The sequence below is a fragment of the Quercus robur genome, chromosome 1 (genome assembly GCF_932294415.1).
Source record: "Quercus robur chromosome 1, dhQueRobu3.1, whole genome shotgun sequence".
NCBI lineage: Eukaryota > Viridiplantae > Streptophyta > Magnoliopsida > Fagales > Fagaceae > Quercus > Quercus robur.
In genome coordinates this window covers 14,096,890-14,114,182 of record NC_065534.1, presented here as the reverse complement: position 1 = coordinate 14,114,182, position 17,293 = coordinate 14,096,890, and the positions used below count along the sequence as shown (strand labels likewise).

General features: G+C 32.5%; 2 protein-coding genes across 3 annotated transcripts; both read right to left on the bottom strand.

Moving 5' to 3' along the window:
* Positions 1 to 5,011: 5,011 nt before the first annotated feature.
* Positions 5,012 to 7,576, bottom strand: LOC126722211 (protein BUD31 homolog 1-like). Of its 2 annotated transcripts, none has more exons than XM_050425359.1 (4): positions 7,411 to 7,576; positions 5,962 to 6,063; positions 5,666 to 5,853; positions 5,012 to 5,301 (listed from the first exon to the last, which is right to left on the bottom strand). In XM_050425359.1, exons 2-4 carry the CDS (start codon positions 6,053 to 6,055, stop codon positions 5,146 to 5,148), a joined length of 438 nt encoding a protein of 145 aa, XP_050281316.1. In that variant the 5' UTR covers positions 6,056 to 6,063; positions 7,411 to 7,576; the 3' UTR covers positions 5,012 to 5,145. The 2 variants fall into 2 exon arrangements, with proteins under 2 accessions (XP_050281316.1, XP_050281324.1); XM_050425367.1 differs by having other exon boundaries at positions 5,962 to 6,066; positions 7,411 to 7,569.
* A 2,326-nt stretch (positions 7,577 to 9,902) lies between these two features.
* Positions 9,903 to 12,128, bottom strand: LOC126722205 (uncharacterized). Its single transcript, XM_050425352.1, has 3 exons — positions 11,963 to 12,128; positions 10,341 to 10,506; positions 9,903 to 10,228 (listed from the first exon to the last, which is right to left on the bottom strand). The coding sequence occupies exons 2-3, from the start codon at positions 10,503 to 10,505 to the stop codon at positions 10,181 to 10,183; spliced, it is 213 nt and encodes a 70-aa protein (XP_050281309.1). The 5' UTR covers position 10,506; positions 11,963 to 12,128; the 3' UTR covers positions 9,903 to 10,180.
* Between the last annotated feature and the right edge of the window lie 5,165 nt (positions 12,129 to 17,293).

The following is a 17,293-nucleotide window of genomic DNA, read 5'->3' as shown; positions in this document are numbered from 1 at the left end:
ATATGTAACACAAAATATATGTTAGAGATATATTAGACATATTAGCTCAATGTAATAGGCCCAAACTCACTCCTACTTGTACTAGTAATCTAGGATTTAGTCTCCTATATATACTCATGTTATACGTGGTTCATTATAACATAAGTTTTGTACTACACTCTTACATAATAAAGATGTAACCCTTAAGAGTTTCCTCCATAAATATAGGCCAACAAGGCTGAACCACGTAACCCTCGTATTCTTAGTATTCCTATTCTATGTTTTCCCTTCTGCATCCACTCTAACATATATAACATGGTATAACATATCGCGTTGTTAATATATTTAACAATATATAACATTTTTTTTTTTAGGAAAAAATATGTAACACAAAATTTCAAGTAACTTTTGATTGGGTGATGTAGGTTAAGGTTCTCAGACCCGAATCGAGAGGTCGGAACGTGAAAATAGGTTTTTTTAAGCATAAAGAACCGGATTTTTAGTTAATTCCGTGAACTCCTAAAACCGGGGTTGGACCGCATGAACCGGTGGCAAGAACCGTGCGGCCCAACCCCTTAGCAATTTTTTTTTTTTTTTTTATAAAAACAACTTAACACAATTTTATTCTACTTAATTAAATTATCCACCTCTTACAAGGAATAAAAAAATATATAATTAAAATCCTTCAAAGATGTTCAACTTTACTTCAAAAATTAATCATAAATTTTAATGTTTTCATGGTTATTATTTTATTTTATTAACTTTCTTATTTAATTATTAAATATATGCTTAAAAATCATTAAATTTCCCTCACATATATAGATATATTAGTCAATTTTGCTAGTTTTATAAATTTAATATCTATATTTAGGCATTAATTAATTATTAAATTAATTATGACATCATCACGGTTCGACCCCGGTTCGACCTCAAAAACCTTGAACCTCTCCCTTTTACGGTTCAATGAAAAGTCCGGGCCTAAAAACTTTGATGTAGGTGTGGAATGGTTGATAAACTTTTTCAATAAGATCTCAAGTTTTTAACAAAGTCTCTAGTGAAGTGAGGAAAAAAAAAACTTTACTACCTATATGTAAAAACAAAGGAGATGGTTTAAACTTTGAACTATAAAAAAATTACCATGCAATTAAAAGAGCATTTACATTTTAAAAATAAAAACCATAGTGGACCGTGGTCCTTGTGACTTGTGAGTAACTCCCGGTTTATAAACTTAGGTAACGTAGGGGGAAGATTACATAATCATAAATTGTCTCCAGACTTGGAATCTGGGTACATGGAAGGTTTTTCTCACCCAAAAAAAAAAAAAATGTCCATGGAAGGAAGAATAATTTGGACATTCACTTCAATATATCAATTCTAGAAAGTAATCAGCTTAAAATGTCAGTGTCCCCTCAACAAGAAGTTTTGCAAGAAAATTCAAACATTAATCTTTGCAGTATTGCCTTTGCCAAAGAAATTGCAAAGTGGGCCAACCTAAGAAATCTTAAAAGCAATGAGTATTTTTTTTTAATTGATTTTAAACTTATGAATCATGGTCCACTTTAAGCTTATTGCTTTTTATTTTTTAGGCTAAGATATCAGTGAGTCTATTTTTAATATATGCCAAATTCAATTCCAAATTTTTTATAGACCGGATTCAACATCAAATCATTTATTTTACCACAACAGACTTTATTAGTTGATTTAACAAGGCTACAAGCTATCACTTTATTTAAAATTTTAAATAACATTATAATCACACCCTTTTAAATTTGTAAAATTTAATTTAAACTACAAAATAGATTCATTTCAAATGAAAATGATTATTTCAAGGATGATTGTGATTCTTGTACATATGTTTCTTTTGCTTTTATTATGGGGGGGAATGTCACGGACCATGATTATTACTTATTTATTGTGAGTAACTGCTAACTACTGGTTTGAAAATTTCAGGGGCAAAAAAAAGTCCTGTCTAGAAACATTGATTGTCCCAGGTCAAGGAGAAAATAAATATATAAAATATATCACGTAGGCTTTTTTCTCACACTAGACACAAAGTCATAGAAACTTATTTTATTATCAAACCATGATATTTTAATTGTAATCACTAACCAAGTGATGGTGGGAACACATGCAATTGCTTCAAAATTTCCCATTAGAATTTCACATTTGTTTAAAGGAGAGATGCTATTACACCAACTTTGACCTGGAAAATTAATAACTCAGCCAAAACCCATTATTTTTAGTCCAATCTAGAAGGTCTTTATTTTGATCTTTGCATCTGTAGTTTGCACCGCGTTGTCATAGGTTGACTAGGTTCCAGTTGGGCCGGGCCATTTTCGGAATACCAAGCTCACTTGCTGTACCATGACCTCTCTTCATTGATTAATAATAATATATGATATATATGGTACTTAGTTCTACAATGCATTTCCAAGATCAATCAAGAGCTCCAATATTTTTATCAAGTCAACAAAGGCTAAACCTTAAGAGCTCTACTCTGTCCAAGTGATTTTGTCAAAGAAACAGTGAGATGAACCTGAAATTCAGATAAACTTCATTAAAAATAAATATATTTGATATCACAGCTTCCTTATGTAGCAACTTTAACCAACTCGACCCGGCAAGTGCAGTATATGCTTTTTTTTTTGAAGCGTTGAAGCTCAAACACAAAGTAACTTGAATTGTTCAAATAATGGAAAAGTACAAGCCTAAAAATAGGAGGTCAAGTTAAGCCTCTATCCAATGTTCATGTGCACTGAACGAGACACTAAGTCGACATATAAATACTTTAGGATACGTGTCATACATATGTTTTATGTAGGGCACAAGAGCACTGGAGGTAAGCTAAGTCCTAAAATGTTATGTTTTTATGATTATAAAGCTTGTCTCATTTAAATAACAACATGCTCAAAATATCTAATGTGAAGAAATCCCTGTCCTTGATTCTGGAAGTCTTGAAATATTTAGTTTTAAGATCTTTTTAAGCAACTGATTAACTTATCAAAGTTTGTTAATTGTGAAACAAGACCAAACTTGCTTCTTTAAAAAGAGGTCATTTTGAGTGCAAAATGTAGATCATTTTGATGTAGACAAGCACTCAGTGACAATGCACGCAAGGACTTTTGGTTGCAAGACCAAAGTTTTTTCTCAATAATTAAGGTATGAAGAAATTTTTTAAACCATCTCAGCTGACAAACTTTACTGACTCTTTTACATAGACTTACTTCTTCAAGTATATCATTTTGATATAGATAGGCACTGAGTGCATTCAAGGACTTCTTTTGCCTACAAGATCAGGCATTTTTATTGATAAACAAAAATCATGGATTTATGGAGTAACGTCATGATCTCATTCTCCCCTTATTGTTTATGAACCCAAAAAAAAAAGGACAAAAAGAAATACTATTCAAGGTCAAGGGCATTTCTCACTTCATCATGAAACAAGAAAGCTGAAGTAGAAAATATACTGGTAAAAAGAACAAAAATGTAAAGAAATACTATTGAAGGTCAAGGGCATTTCTCACTTCATTATGAACCATGAAAGCTGAAGTAGAAAATATGCTTGTAAAAAGAACAAAAATGTAAATGAGTGATAGCAAAAACAAAAACTATAATGCATACAACTAGAATAAGAGAAAAGATGTTATTCATCAATATTCATAAGCAATTACCAATAAATTTCAAAATTTTATTTCTCCTAGCCCAGCAACTAAGTGAACATTATCTTAATTAACATGTCCATAAGCATCATCTAGCATGAGGCATGAGCAATCAACATCAATCTGTATCATGCAATTTCCTATTCTATATACACACCACGGAATAGTAGTCCACGCAAGGCTATGCATGCAAGTAGCAGCAATTCTCTTCTAGACGTTGAAGATGTCCAAACTGTGACCGTGCCAATCCTAAAAATTGGAGTGATCAAATTGTCAACAGAATTTATTGTCCAAAATTGTCAGCTGCTCATACTGGGTTTTATTTGATTATTGCAGAAATTGGCAACCCCTAAACGACCGGCACCCTCACACCAAAATTTCAAAATAAAAAATGATATGAAACTTTTATATTAATCTGTCTCCTAAGTCTTTCTTTCACAACATGTCTTCATCATATATAAATGCCATGGAAAGTAGGTAACTTTGAAAATAAAGGCAAGGATGCCCATATTTCAGCATCAAAATGTCTACCATAAGCATTACTTTCCTCACAGATTCTTTACTTTGTCACTGTTATTTTGGCTTAGGTAATTGACCCACTTATTAATGCAAACTGGACCAATCCACAGGATAGGTTACCTCAAGTCTAGCCCCATTGATATTGGGAAACAGTGGATACTTAGCACGTTATAGCAACCAACTATGAGGTATCCATATCTCTCAATTCCCTTGTTCCAAGCTAATCAAAATAAAGAGGCTTGAGTGACAACGACCCAACACTTGACTAGGGCTAAATCAATCCTCCCAAGCCCCCACACCGAGAAATAAAAAGGCACACTAACAAAATTGATTGGGGACTGAGACAGGTTAGTAACAAGTGCAATAACAAGAAGAGTATTTAAGCAAAGTCAGAGGTCAAAATTGGAGATTTAACTGTATAGTCAATAGATCATAATTCTTGAAGAATATGTAGAAATAATGAAAGAAAATAAGCTAGTTCTAAATAGCAATATATTTAATTATAATTCAACTATATAAAATATCAATCCATCAAACTTCAAACCTATCTTTTAAGTCCCTCAAGATATCAGGCCACCTAATTCATTATGAGGTCAGTAACAACTTACCAACTCAGTCGAGAACAGTTGTGAAAAAATGTTGCCTTTGTAGCATTACCCTTATATAATTGGGCTACCTGATAGCTTGGAAGTTGGAAGGAGAAACTGATGGGGACAGTGCTTGAAATACTGAGTTGGTACAAGAATGCTTAATTTGACCATGCATATAAAGAACTTGGATAATAGGACTATGATTTTTGTCAAACCAGCTTTAGATAGCATTCACACGTTTGCTTCATGTTGGCCAGAGTCACAAGTTAAAGAGTCATTAATTTCAGCTACCATAATAAGTTTGGCATACATTCAGGAACATAAATAGTTTAGCTACAACAGTTGCAACTAGGCTGTGGCAAGGGGAAAACTCATAACTTTGAATGCCATATAAACACTCAATCCCCACTTGCACAACCCATACATCCACAATGCACACACTCCACATCTTTCTCTTCCCTCAAATGCTTCGGAACTCGGCACACACAAGTCGTGGCAAAGTTGTGATCCCTTGGCTGTATGCAACGTAGGCAGCAAAGACGTTCATATCCTGGCTGCAGTTCAGAGCAAAAACCGATTAAGAGTATTTCTAAATAATAATGGACTAAATAGGCGCCACTCATTTCCACTAAAACATTAACAATTACCAAGTCAAAAGTAAAGCAAATATTCCTAGCTTATCTACTTTGCTCAGACATTTATAAAGACATTAACTAATTTGAAAGAAAAAAAAATATTTCCAAATATAAGATCTTTATTTGATTTACATTACAAAACAGGGAACATTTTTTCAATTTTCAACTCACTGTTTCAAACATAATAGTTTAAAATGTCCAGCCCTAGGAAATATAGATTATATTCAGCATTACAAAAATGCCCTATATACTACATTTTTCATATTGAATTTCTGTAGCAAACCTTTTTCCACTTTGCAATTAGATTGCGGTCTGCATAACCTTGATCCAAGCAGAACTGATACAGCTCTTTAGATATGTCAGTCCTTTTGTGGTAAAGATCAAAAACGTAGCGGCTCTTTTGATGGGCAATTTTGAAAATTGGCCATAATGCTTCACACTTTCTCTTGCCATCATGTGGATCAAGTTCAGCTGCCAAACCAACAAAAGATTAGAGCACCTTTAGAACAAAAAGGTTTAAAAAGAATGGAAACAACTTTACTAGATCAAGATGATAGCAGCATCAAACATGTCATCAACCTTCTCTCATCTTAGCATCTAGTTCATGAAGAGTAGGCTCAATCAACTCCCACCCAGCTGGGTACTTGATACGGTTGGTCTTAACCTTCGGCATTCTTCCACCTACTACCTCACAGTTAAATGCCATTCAATTGAATATTTATTACTTATTATTAAATATTTTGCACATCCAATTAACCTTGATGTATATACTTATTAAAATATATCTATTTCATTTGTAATGATAAATAAATCAATTGTAACAAAAATTAAAGGCTACCACAAACTTTATTTGTCAGGATATTGGATTAGAAGCAACTGAAAAGCAACCGACTGTTTCTGAATAAAAGTTTTGGTAACAACTAACAAGACTTCCTTCATGCATTCTTTTTTTTTTTTTTTTCATACATGCGATGGGCTAAACCAAGTAACCAACTAGTCCCAACTTTATACACCCAATCAAGCTTCCATACGACATCATATATCCACATTCCATAGGTTCCAAATCCTCGTAAACAAAACCATGCCAACAATTAGTTTCAGCACTTCCTTGGGCATAACAACATGAATTGAGGTTATTCGGGAAACTTTACATCTGTTTCAGCCACAGATCCCTCTATTCTCATATGCATATTACAAAACCATCCAAGACATTTTATTTTCCTGTAAAGCTTGCTCTAATTCCCTAATGATATTAAATTACAACACACCATTGGTCAGCAACCATTCTGAAACTGGCATGCACTCACTCTCATGGCGCCGTGCAACCATCATTATTGTCAATAACCACTGTTTACACTGCAATACACCCCTAGAACTTCTTAATGCTTGGCCAGGAAACACATAATTTGTATTAATTACTCATCGACTGAACCTGTGCCGCCGATTAAAATATTACCATTAGCTATCTAAATTTGATAGAATGTCCAACATACATTGCCCATTTCTATATCCAAATAGACTCAAATCTCTCAACTACAAAATCACTTCAGACCAAGAAAATTAAATTAGAAACTGAATCACCTAAGAAGTTTCTGAAACTCAATTAAATTACTCTTCAGCTTAACTTTCCCAAACATTGAAACTTTATACAAACGGTGCACCTTCAATAAAGGTTTTGCATTATCAACAAGCCCAGAATGTTCAATTTGTTTTTTTTTCCAAAAGCAAAAGAAAATTAATCAGTCACTCTCATCTTTCCTACATGTCACAGTGACATTACAGATGGAATTGAGCATTGAAGATCTCTCAAAACTATTAAGCCATAACCTAACATTTGAAGAAATTTAAGGAAAAAAAAAACATATAGTTTATGTGATACCAAAATTAACCTCTGTAGATGGTAAATGAAAGTGAAATACGAAGACAACAACAAAAGTAAGATGATTGGGTGTTGTGTCGGATCCATTAAACGCGGAACCCTATTTAAAATTTGAATGAAGAGAACTATGAAACAGAGAGAGAGCACACCTTCAACTGCAAGCCCACTTTTTCGCAGGAATCTGCGTACGTATGGGAAGAGTGAATTGAGCAGCGGTGAAGAGAAGTGAAGAGAAGAGAAGAGAGTATTTACCAAATTATTTTCCCTCTTCTTCTTCTTCTTTTTTCCTTAGTAGGGTTTTTTTTTTTTTTTTTTTAATTTTGTTTATGTATAGTTTTCAAATTTTCATTATTTATTTATTTATTTTTGAAACTTTACATTTTTTGTGGGTTTCAGTTACCTCAATTGATAAAATCTTTAATGATTGTATAAAAAATCTAAGGTTCGATCTCTGCCTACACCAAAAACTGATTGGTGTCTTGGTCTAATAATAAAAAGCTATCATTAGAAACCTAAAGATTGAAACTCTAAAAAAAAAAAATCATTTTTTATTTTAAAAGTATAATTATTTACATATAAAATATAAAGTTATAGACTTTTTTTGGGGGGGGGGGGGGGGTGATGAGAATGAATTCCACCCACTTTTTGTCATTTTATCTACAATTCCATCATAAATAAATAGCATGATTACTTAAAAATAAGTTAACTCCTTAATATTCTATTACTTGAACATCATAAATTAAAATATGAGTCTACTCTTACACTTGTTGATCTTTACAAGAATAGTTGTTCTACTTTCATAAGCAAGATTAGTAAAGAAGACAAAAATATAAAGTAACTGTTAGCTTATAAAAAGATAAGAACAAATGCATTGTTAACGAGATGAAATCCCCTCCTATTTAAATCTTCTAATTCTATTCAATTTTTAGTCATATGTAAATCATATGGTCTTTATTTGATTTTATGTAATTTACATAAATATTTTAAGACCATTGAATTTTTAAAATAATTACATCTTTTTAAAAAAAAGAAAATCAAAATCAAAATCTTATGTCTAGATTACAGTTGGAATAAATTAAAGATATAAATAAGAGGAGATCATTACATTACACAACTTACTAAAGTGGCTTTACCGCTTTACATAAAGTAGCTTTTTTTTTTTTTTTTTTTTTTTGCCATATGCTAATAAAAACATATGGCATATCAAGATTATTTGTTGTGACTATGTCTTCTAATGAATCTTCAACTTTTTAATTTGATTTGTGTAGTAAGAAATAACATAATATAGATGACCTTATCTCATTCATTTTGACACTCATTCTTCTTCTTTGTTTTTTCCTATGAATTATTTGTGTGATTCATAATAAATCGTACCTTTGGTCATTTTTTGGGTTACCCCAAGCTTCCAAGTCCTTATCTTTAGAATCTCATATATCAAAAAGTGGTCTCCCCATAGGGTGACGTTTGTGTCCAGTGGCCAGTTCCACTAGACACGTTGTGATGCGGACACGTGTCCAGTTCCATTGGACACGTTGGGATACAGACACATGTCCAATCTTGGACATATGTCCGTATCCCAACGTATCCAATGAAACTGGCCACTGGACACAAGCCATTCCCCTTCCTATAAGTTAAATTGGACACGTGTTCATATCCCAACGTATCTAGTGAAACTAGCCACTGGACACAAGTCGTTCCCCTCCCCATGGGTTAGACGATAAAAATCTTCTACTCATACCTTGCTAAATTACCACAAAAGGACTGAATTGGGTTAGACGATAAAAATCTTCTACTCATACCTTGCTAAATTACCACAAAAGGACTGAATTTGTAGTCACAATCGCATGGAAAAACTGTCAAGAATTGGCAGGAAAATAACTAAACTAATGCATATCTTGGTTTTTTACCTGGTAGCTTTCCCGATTGTCATCTTTAGATCAATCCAGCTATAACCAAACTAAAGAATTGGATTCAAACTTGAACCATTGGAGTCTGTTAAGTATGATAAAAGTTTTAATCAAATGAATAAATATCTTGGACAAAACCCATCGATAACCTAACAGAGATACACCCTAAACTATAATGCAATTGTGGTGTAAAGAGCCTTGTAGTTCAATTAATCAGTACCCAAAAAAACAAAAGTAGTGTTATAGTGGCAACAATCTCTACTAATTATTAGCTACTGCCTACTGCCTACTATATTACTATGCCTTTTTATCTTGGTAATTAGAACTGCTACAGTGCTACCCATAGGTTTTTAACCACAACCTCACATTCTACCCTATTCATACATGGGAGAAAAGAAACCATTTTGAACTAAAGCTCATTAGCTTTACCAGTATCTACTTGATGTGCATGTACATAAAAGTAAATGTACAAAGAAATGATATTAGTTGCATCTCTTTCTCCAAACAAACAAGATGCATAAGTTCGTCAAACATGCCATTGCTTCTCAATACATTTTTTTCTGTCTCAAAATTGTAGATTACCGATAGACGATAATAATAGTAGTAATAATAATAAAAAGTCTGTTTATTGCTTGCGTAGGTCAAAGCATACATGTGCACATATCCTTTGAGATAAAATCCCATCCCGTATAAATCCCCCAATTCCCTCCATCAAATCTAGAGAAATGCACACATGAAGCCCAAGGGCAAGTTGTAATGTCATATCAAAATGTTGTATCAAAAAAGAAGACGCCTGAGATTTAATCATGCATTGTGAAACAAACAGATAAAAAGCCAATAATGATAAAGTTCCAATTTCCATTGGTAGCAACAAGCTGCCACTAAGCCATTATTACAGGGTACAAATAAAATACTTAGAGAAAATCATTGGTCCAACCCAGGACTTCTAAGCTATGAAATTTGAGCTGTCAAACACTTGGTCCATCTCTATCATCAAATAGAGATTGCTGCCTCATTCTTTCTTTCCAATGCCATTAGCCATATTATAGATCCCTCGTCCCTGGATAAATGTAAAATGTAAAATGTTAAAGATTCATCCATGACATGCAAATAGGATAAATTCTAATTTTCTCCATAAGTTCTTCATAAGACAAGTATATATTGAAACTCACAATAAGAAAAAGCGAAGTGGCAGCCAAAGCAGCTGGAATGGCAACTGAGGTTATCTTATCAAATGGTCCTTTGAGGTATGTGTGTTTGCGGATGTTTTGGTAGTATTTTTGCTTCTCAATAAGCTTCTCCCGTGGTCGAAATGGTTGTTCTGTGACTTCTGTCATGCTGCATTATGAATTTTGAACTGATCAATTTAATTATATAATGATATTCCCAACGTTATCAAAAAATATTATATATGATGTTCCCCAAGTGATGAAACTATCATCACAGAAAACCTGTAGTCTTTGTTCTCACTACCCCACTAAGTAAACCAAAAATCCATCCTTTTTATCTCCAAGCTTCATCCCTCAATTATCCTATTTGCCAATGCTAGTTATAAGTAATTTTTTCTCCAAAGGCGTAGAACTTAATAGTTGTAACTTCATGTCCCTTGCCTTCCCACCTCACCAATTCTACAGTAAATAAGCTAAGGAGATTAGGAGCACAACTTCCCACAAACAAACAACCATATCTCATGGAAGATCTCTCCTCCAACATCCACAAAGAAAAAATAGATACATGCTTCAAAGGCAACATTCAATTGAGGGCACCGATGGTCCACTAAAAGGGAATGAAGTAACAGAAACCAAGGTTTAGCACCTCAGTCATGGTTGCATGTTATCACCCAGCAAAAACAGGATCTCAGGTGTGAATAAAGACATGATAAAACCCTCCAGTCATGACCAAAAATCCATGGAATTTATCATATGAAATCTATAACAAAAGGTTCAAAATCACACTTGCTTTACATGATAAGTACTCTAAAATATCCCAACACTCTACAACCCAGTATGCTCCCATTGACTGAGGAAACACATAGCAAATACCGGGTAAAGACCTCGGCCTCTCTCTCTCTCTCTCTCTAGATTTTTATAGAAAATTTTTTAACTCCAGACCAGTTTGCAGCTGTCTTCCTCTAACCCACTCTCTAGCTATTGAAAAGACCATTCATGTGTACTTTTGATAACGTGGTTTTTTTTATTGAGTTACGTGACTTGTTTAAATAATACATATAAATAATCTCATAAATAGCGACGTAGTGGGTTTGAGGAGATAGCTAGAAAGCACAGACACAGGTCCGGGTATGGGTTCAACACAATGACATGAACAATTTTTGAAAAAATATAACATTACATGGCGAATACAATACCGGTAGGACACGGGTTCGGCCCCCCAAATGAAGTGTTCGTGCTTCTTAGGTCTGGAGCCAAACTTTTCACACAAATCGGTGTTAATAATAATGATAAAGAATGTTCTAAACGAAAATTACATAGCAATTTAGCCCACTCTAGACATAAACCAAACACTTAAAAACCAGCCAGTATTGTTCCAATTACAATGGCCACAAAACCTAAACACCCGAATAGAGAGACCTAACAGTTAACAGAGCTAGATCCAATCAAAAGCCAAAATTATACAAGCAAATCAGAAAATCAAATATCCGAGAAATTAACAAAAACAGATTTATCAATATCACAAACCCTAGATCTCAAAACATCACAAAAACTAATCAGAGATGATTCACAATTCTAATTTCAGCTAAGGGAATTGAAAAAAAAAAAAAAAAAAAACGAATTACCTGCTGAGATTTGGGATTTGATGAATTATTCAGCGATAACAGCGAGTTGCGAATGGCGAGCGAGAGAGAGGGGATGGAAATGAAAGGAGTAAGGAGTAAGGAGTAAGGGCGCTTTGCTTGGCTGATTTTAAGGGGTAACGGGTTGGGCTGGGTTCTCTCCGGTTCGGTCATGTTTCTACAGTGTCAATGTACTGCCACGTCACCGTGAGTATATTCCTATTTTAAACCAATTTTCATTTTTTAAGAGTAATGCTAGGATGGCATAATTTGTCACAATTTTGTGGCACAACTCCTCGTCACGTTGTGAGTTATAATTGGTAAATATGTGTTCCTACATAATCCACTATCATATTTTTACGAATTACAACTCGTCACATGATCAAAATTATGGTAAATAATGTATCTCTACTCTCTAGCTTTACTCATTTTTGGTTAATGTGAATGTGACTACGGTGAGCTTGTTTTGTCAAAGTCTCAAAACTACAATAAAACACATTGAACAATTGAATGGAAAATAGAAATCACATGCAATAGTTACAAATTTTTTTTTTTTTGCTAAATAAACTTTTTCCATATTATTTTATTTTCGCTGAGTATTTATATTAATATATTACTTGTGCAAATATATATTAACCTATACTATCTATAACATATTTTTTTCTCTTTTGATTGGACTTTTTTATAGTTCTGAAATACCCTTAGACCTTACGTTTAATTGGAATAAAATTTGAGAACAACCTAGTAAAAATATATCTCCAACTTCATTTAAAAATGCCTACAAAATAAAACACTCTCCGACTAATTCATGTCTTCAAAACAAATTTATCCCAAAAAAAAAAAAAAAAAAATCTCAGTCCACTTTTAATATTTCCTTCAAGACCATATTCCAACCTTTTTTTTTTTTTTAGTTTTATCAAGACTCATTGGTTTCTTTTATTTAATTTTTGGATTGTGTTATAATTCAAAATTTGAGATGAATGAAAAATTATGACACTAAATCAAAAAAAAAAAAAAATGCTTTATCGTACACACAACTCCTGTGCAAAGAGGCTAGTAATTTTATATATCTCTTCTTCAATTTTTTTTATTAGACCAAACACAAAAGAAAAAGTATGATTACCCAAGTAGTATAGAAGTGATTATTGAGTGTGGGTGTGTTCATTTTTTTCCCCTATATCTCATAACAGCAAGGACTATTTCAATCATAGGCAAATGCATAAATTCACTAAACACATGCATGAATCTTTAAGTGGAAGAAATCAATAACTCTACACATGTACGATAGGGTAGTTAACTTTATTGATTTTCTTGTTGGAACAAATAATTTATTATTACTATATTATTAATGAATAATTTACCCGCATTTTCACCATTCATATACTTAAACTCTATAGAAAAATAGAAAATCACTTATATTATATTGTTAAAAAATGTGTTATATATATATATATATATATACTCACACACGTATATCTTGCTAAAAGCTAAAATTCAGAAGAAAAAAAAAAACAATTAGATTTCAATTGAACTCGCAATTTTGTGCCACATGTCCTATCTAATTTTTAATTTTTATACCAAGTGAATTATTGGTTATAAAAATCGAAGAATCCAAGTCTAATTATCTCTAATTCAAATCACATGTCCCATCTACTAGGGGTTACACACCAATAGAGGATAACGTGAGAAAGGATAGGAGGTGGAGTAGTTCTTCTACAAGAATTGAATTAATGATGTAGACTTTTAAAGTGGTGTTAAGAGCTTCATAACTGAATGAATATTTTCTAGTATTTCCAACATAGATATCCAAAATTTAAACCCCCTCCCTAGCTATTGAATTATTAGGAGAAAAAAAAATGTTCTATAGTTGTAGACTTTTAGATAGTTTCAAATAATTGGATCTATTTGGTGGAGTTGTTGTGAAGAGGTAATAATGAATAGAAAACATGTTTTTTTTTTTCATTTTTTTTCTTTTGAGAAACTGAATAGATACATGTTGAAACATAAATATCTTTAAATTAATCATGCAATAATATCAAGTTGGTTTTCTAACAATTATAGCATTTATTTGTGACTTTCATGGTCTATATATATAATTTAAACTCTCATAAATTACATAAAAATTGATTTCTCTTGTAAAATCACGAAACTTTTAGAAATTTTGTAGATTTTCCTCAAAATTGTTATTTGTAACCCAATAAACTAAGTTGTATTTTATGAACAAGTTTGTAATAACCTTTTGGTAACTCAAGTAGGGGCAAATATTGTTTAGGGAAAGAGATTTCAAGCCTCCAAACATCTAAAATTTCATTGTTTGTTCCATTAAATATCTTTTCTCTTTCATTATTTAGCCCTTTGGTCTCCAACAATATGTAGATTCATTTTCATAGGATTTGGTTTTTGTAAGGGCACGATTTGATTCCCAAGCCCATAAGGTAACAGGATCTAGGCCCAAAGGTAGACTAGTTTTTCCAAATAAAATCATCATTGACACAATATGAGGAGATCAATTCTTGTATATATCTCTTTTGAATTTGGTTACAAGTCCAGTTCTTATTCCTACAGTCTTTTTCTCTTAATTCTCAATCCCTTTTCCCTCAGGGTCTCCTTTCTATTTTATATTATCTTCTTTCTTTCATCTCCACCCTCCTCGTGTAGATAAGGTCGCTGGTGTTGATTCTTATCCTATCAGCACCTTCCTAAAGTCTTTAGGAGTAACTATAAGACTGAAAATTATTGTTCAGGTATCACTTTCACATTAATGCGGCGGTGGTGGCAGTTTTCTCTTAGATATTTCATAGCTTCCCTTTGTCTTGTGCTTTCATGATGTGTATTCTTATCAATAAAATATCCCTGAACATTACTCTGGATGGCAGACCACACCTTCTGACCTCTACTTTGCTTAGCCGAAGAGGCATTCCTCCTTGGCCCACCTTCCTTATTCTTCTTAGTCATAACTTGCTCGCGAAGCTCTGATTCTTACATCTTTACTATCATTTATCTGTCCTTAGACTACTAAGCGTCCTCGGACAAGGCCCACGGCCTAATATATACTTTTGGGCCCTTTATCCCTACAGTTTTCATGGTTAAATTGCATTTGCATACTTATAGTAACAATAACTGTTCAGGATAGGGCCCCAAGCCAATTGGGCCTTGGCTTTGTGGTACAATACATGACCCTATCCCCGTTGGACCTATGGCCTTGATTTCAACACATTTTAAGGCCCAATCTGAGCCCAAAAACTACAATGAGTCCATCTTGTCTTGAACATGTCAAAAGCAAGCCCCTGCTGATCAATTTTAACTTGGTCGGGAGTGTGATTGCTTGGGGATATCCAAGTTCTTGGCAATCCAGTATTGCCTTAAGGGATATCACTACCGAGCAGTCTTTTGGAGGCAGGAGCCAGTTCCAATGCCATTACCACCATTTCGATCAGAGCGTATTTTCATCAGGAATAATTAGATTGGACCCCACCCACATGAGTGAGCTGAGGGAATAATCATAACGCCTCCACCAACCTAAAGCTATAAAAAGGAGAATAGAATGAGAAAGAGGGGGTTGGCAATTCTGGAGAGAGAGAGAGAGAGAGCAGATAAACGAAACCCAAGAGTGAGTAACACAGAGATGAGAGTAAGGGTGTTCACTAGGATTAAGGGAAGCTATAGAGTGATTTGAGGTGGAACTACCCTTAGTAGGAAATGCTAGGCCCACTATACAAGTATATTGTGAGCCCAGTTCTAAGCCCAGTCCATATAGTAGAATTTGGGTACGCACAATAACAATAACAAAAAAGAAAAAGAAGAAAATGAATGTCTTCTAAATATGAGGCCAATGGGTTTAATTTTTAGTAGTTCATAAATCAAAATGAGTTTCTATTTAATTGTAAAAAAAGAAAAGAAAACAAAAATTGTTATAAATATGAGATTGATGGATTCAATCAATTTTAATTAATTCATAAATCAAAATGAGTTTTTGGCAAAATTTCAAGATAGCCTTTTTGCACATAAAAAGCTCTTATTAAAAATTTTCATATAGCCTTCATTTTTTTTTTTTTTTTTTGGGACAGATACGATAGAATTTTAACTTATGAAGTCTACTCCATAATGATTGCCCTTATCATTAGGCTAACACACTAATTAATTTTTTTATTGAGGTAGAATTCAAACTCCAAATCTTTTATTTATTGACAACGAACTTTATTAATTAAGTTAACTAGAACCTACTTTATAGCTTACATTTTGGTTGGCTAAACTTAATCCATTTCTTAAAATTATAGTTTCTAAAAGTGGAATCCAAAGATTCTTTGGAATTCAACCAAATTATGCACATTTTGAACCGGACAGAGAATACAGAGAATACGTAGAAATGATTAAAAGTGGAATCCAAAGATTTTTATTTATTTATTTTTTTTCTTCTTGTGTGGACAAGAATGATACCATTGTAGTTGAATTAGTCATTTTGTTTGAAACCTCAAATTTTAGAGAGTTTTGTCTCTAGAATAGAATACCATTACTTGAGGGTGTTTATGTGTGTGTATATATATATATATATATATATATAACTCTAGTAACTCAATCAGTTGGCACATATTTGTTTTTTTGTTTTTTTAATGAATAATTAGCACACATTTTCAAACTCCGAGAATAATCCACAAACATGCAAGTAGTTTTTTCAATCATGTCAAAACTAGTTTTGATTCTCTTAAAATGACAATCATTCCAATTACAACTTATTTGCCACCAAAAAAAAAAAAAAAAAAAGTTTTCAAAACTTTTTCAGTATCTTATAGGATATTGCCTTTAAGACGAGAGTCTATTTACACACCTCAACTAATAATTAATACTATCCTCATAACGTGAAGCTTTTATATTAAAAAATGTTATGTTTACAATATTTTTATAATAAATTTTAATTGGTAAGTTATTAAATGTTTTTAATTTGAATCTACTATTAAAATTACTTTCTTATCCACCAGTAACAATAAGTAACAATCTGTCACATAAAATTTGTTGTAAAATTATTGTGGATATAGTATTTCTCTTTCATTTTGTAAGAATGGTTTTCATGGTTGAATTTTTTCTAAATTACAATAACAATAGCAAAAAGAAAGAGAGAGGAAAAAGGAAAGATGTTTTATTAAGGAACAATTAAAGCAATCAAGCAATTTGTAAATATGTTTTTTTTAAATTAATTAATTAATTTGTAAACTTTTTTTTTTTTTTTTTTTGAGAATGGATTTGTAAACATGTTGATTGTTAAGTCTTAATTTTTTTTTTTTTTGGGAGAAATTGTTAAGTCTTAATTGAAGACTAAATAAATAAATAAAACTTAAA

Bases quoted from the DNA above. Each gene is read 5' to 3' on its own strand.
- LOC126722205 (XM_050425352.1), bottom strand. From the start codon at position 10,505: ATGACAGAAGTCACAGAACAACCATTTCGACCACGGGAGAAGCTTATT. The intron at 10,229-10,340 runs GTGAGTTTCAAT...ACATTTATCCAG, and splicing joins CCACTTCGCTTTTTCTTATT to GGACGAGGGATCTATAATAT.
- LOC126722211 (XM_050425359.1), bottom strand. From the start codon at position 6,055: ATGCCGAAGGTTAAGACCAACCGTATCAAGTACCCAGCTGGGTGGGAG. The intron at 5,854-5,961 runs GTTGATGACATG...TTGGTTTGGCAG, and splicing joins AGATGCTAAGATGAGAGAAG to CTGAACTTGATCCACATGAT. The intron at 5,302-5,665 runs GTTTGCTACAGA...TCTGAACTGCAG, and splicing joins TAATTGCAAAGTGGAAAAAG to CCAGGATATGAACGTCTTTG.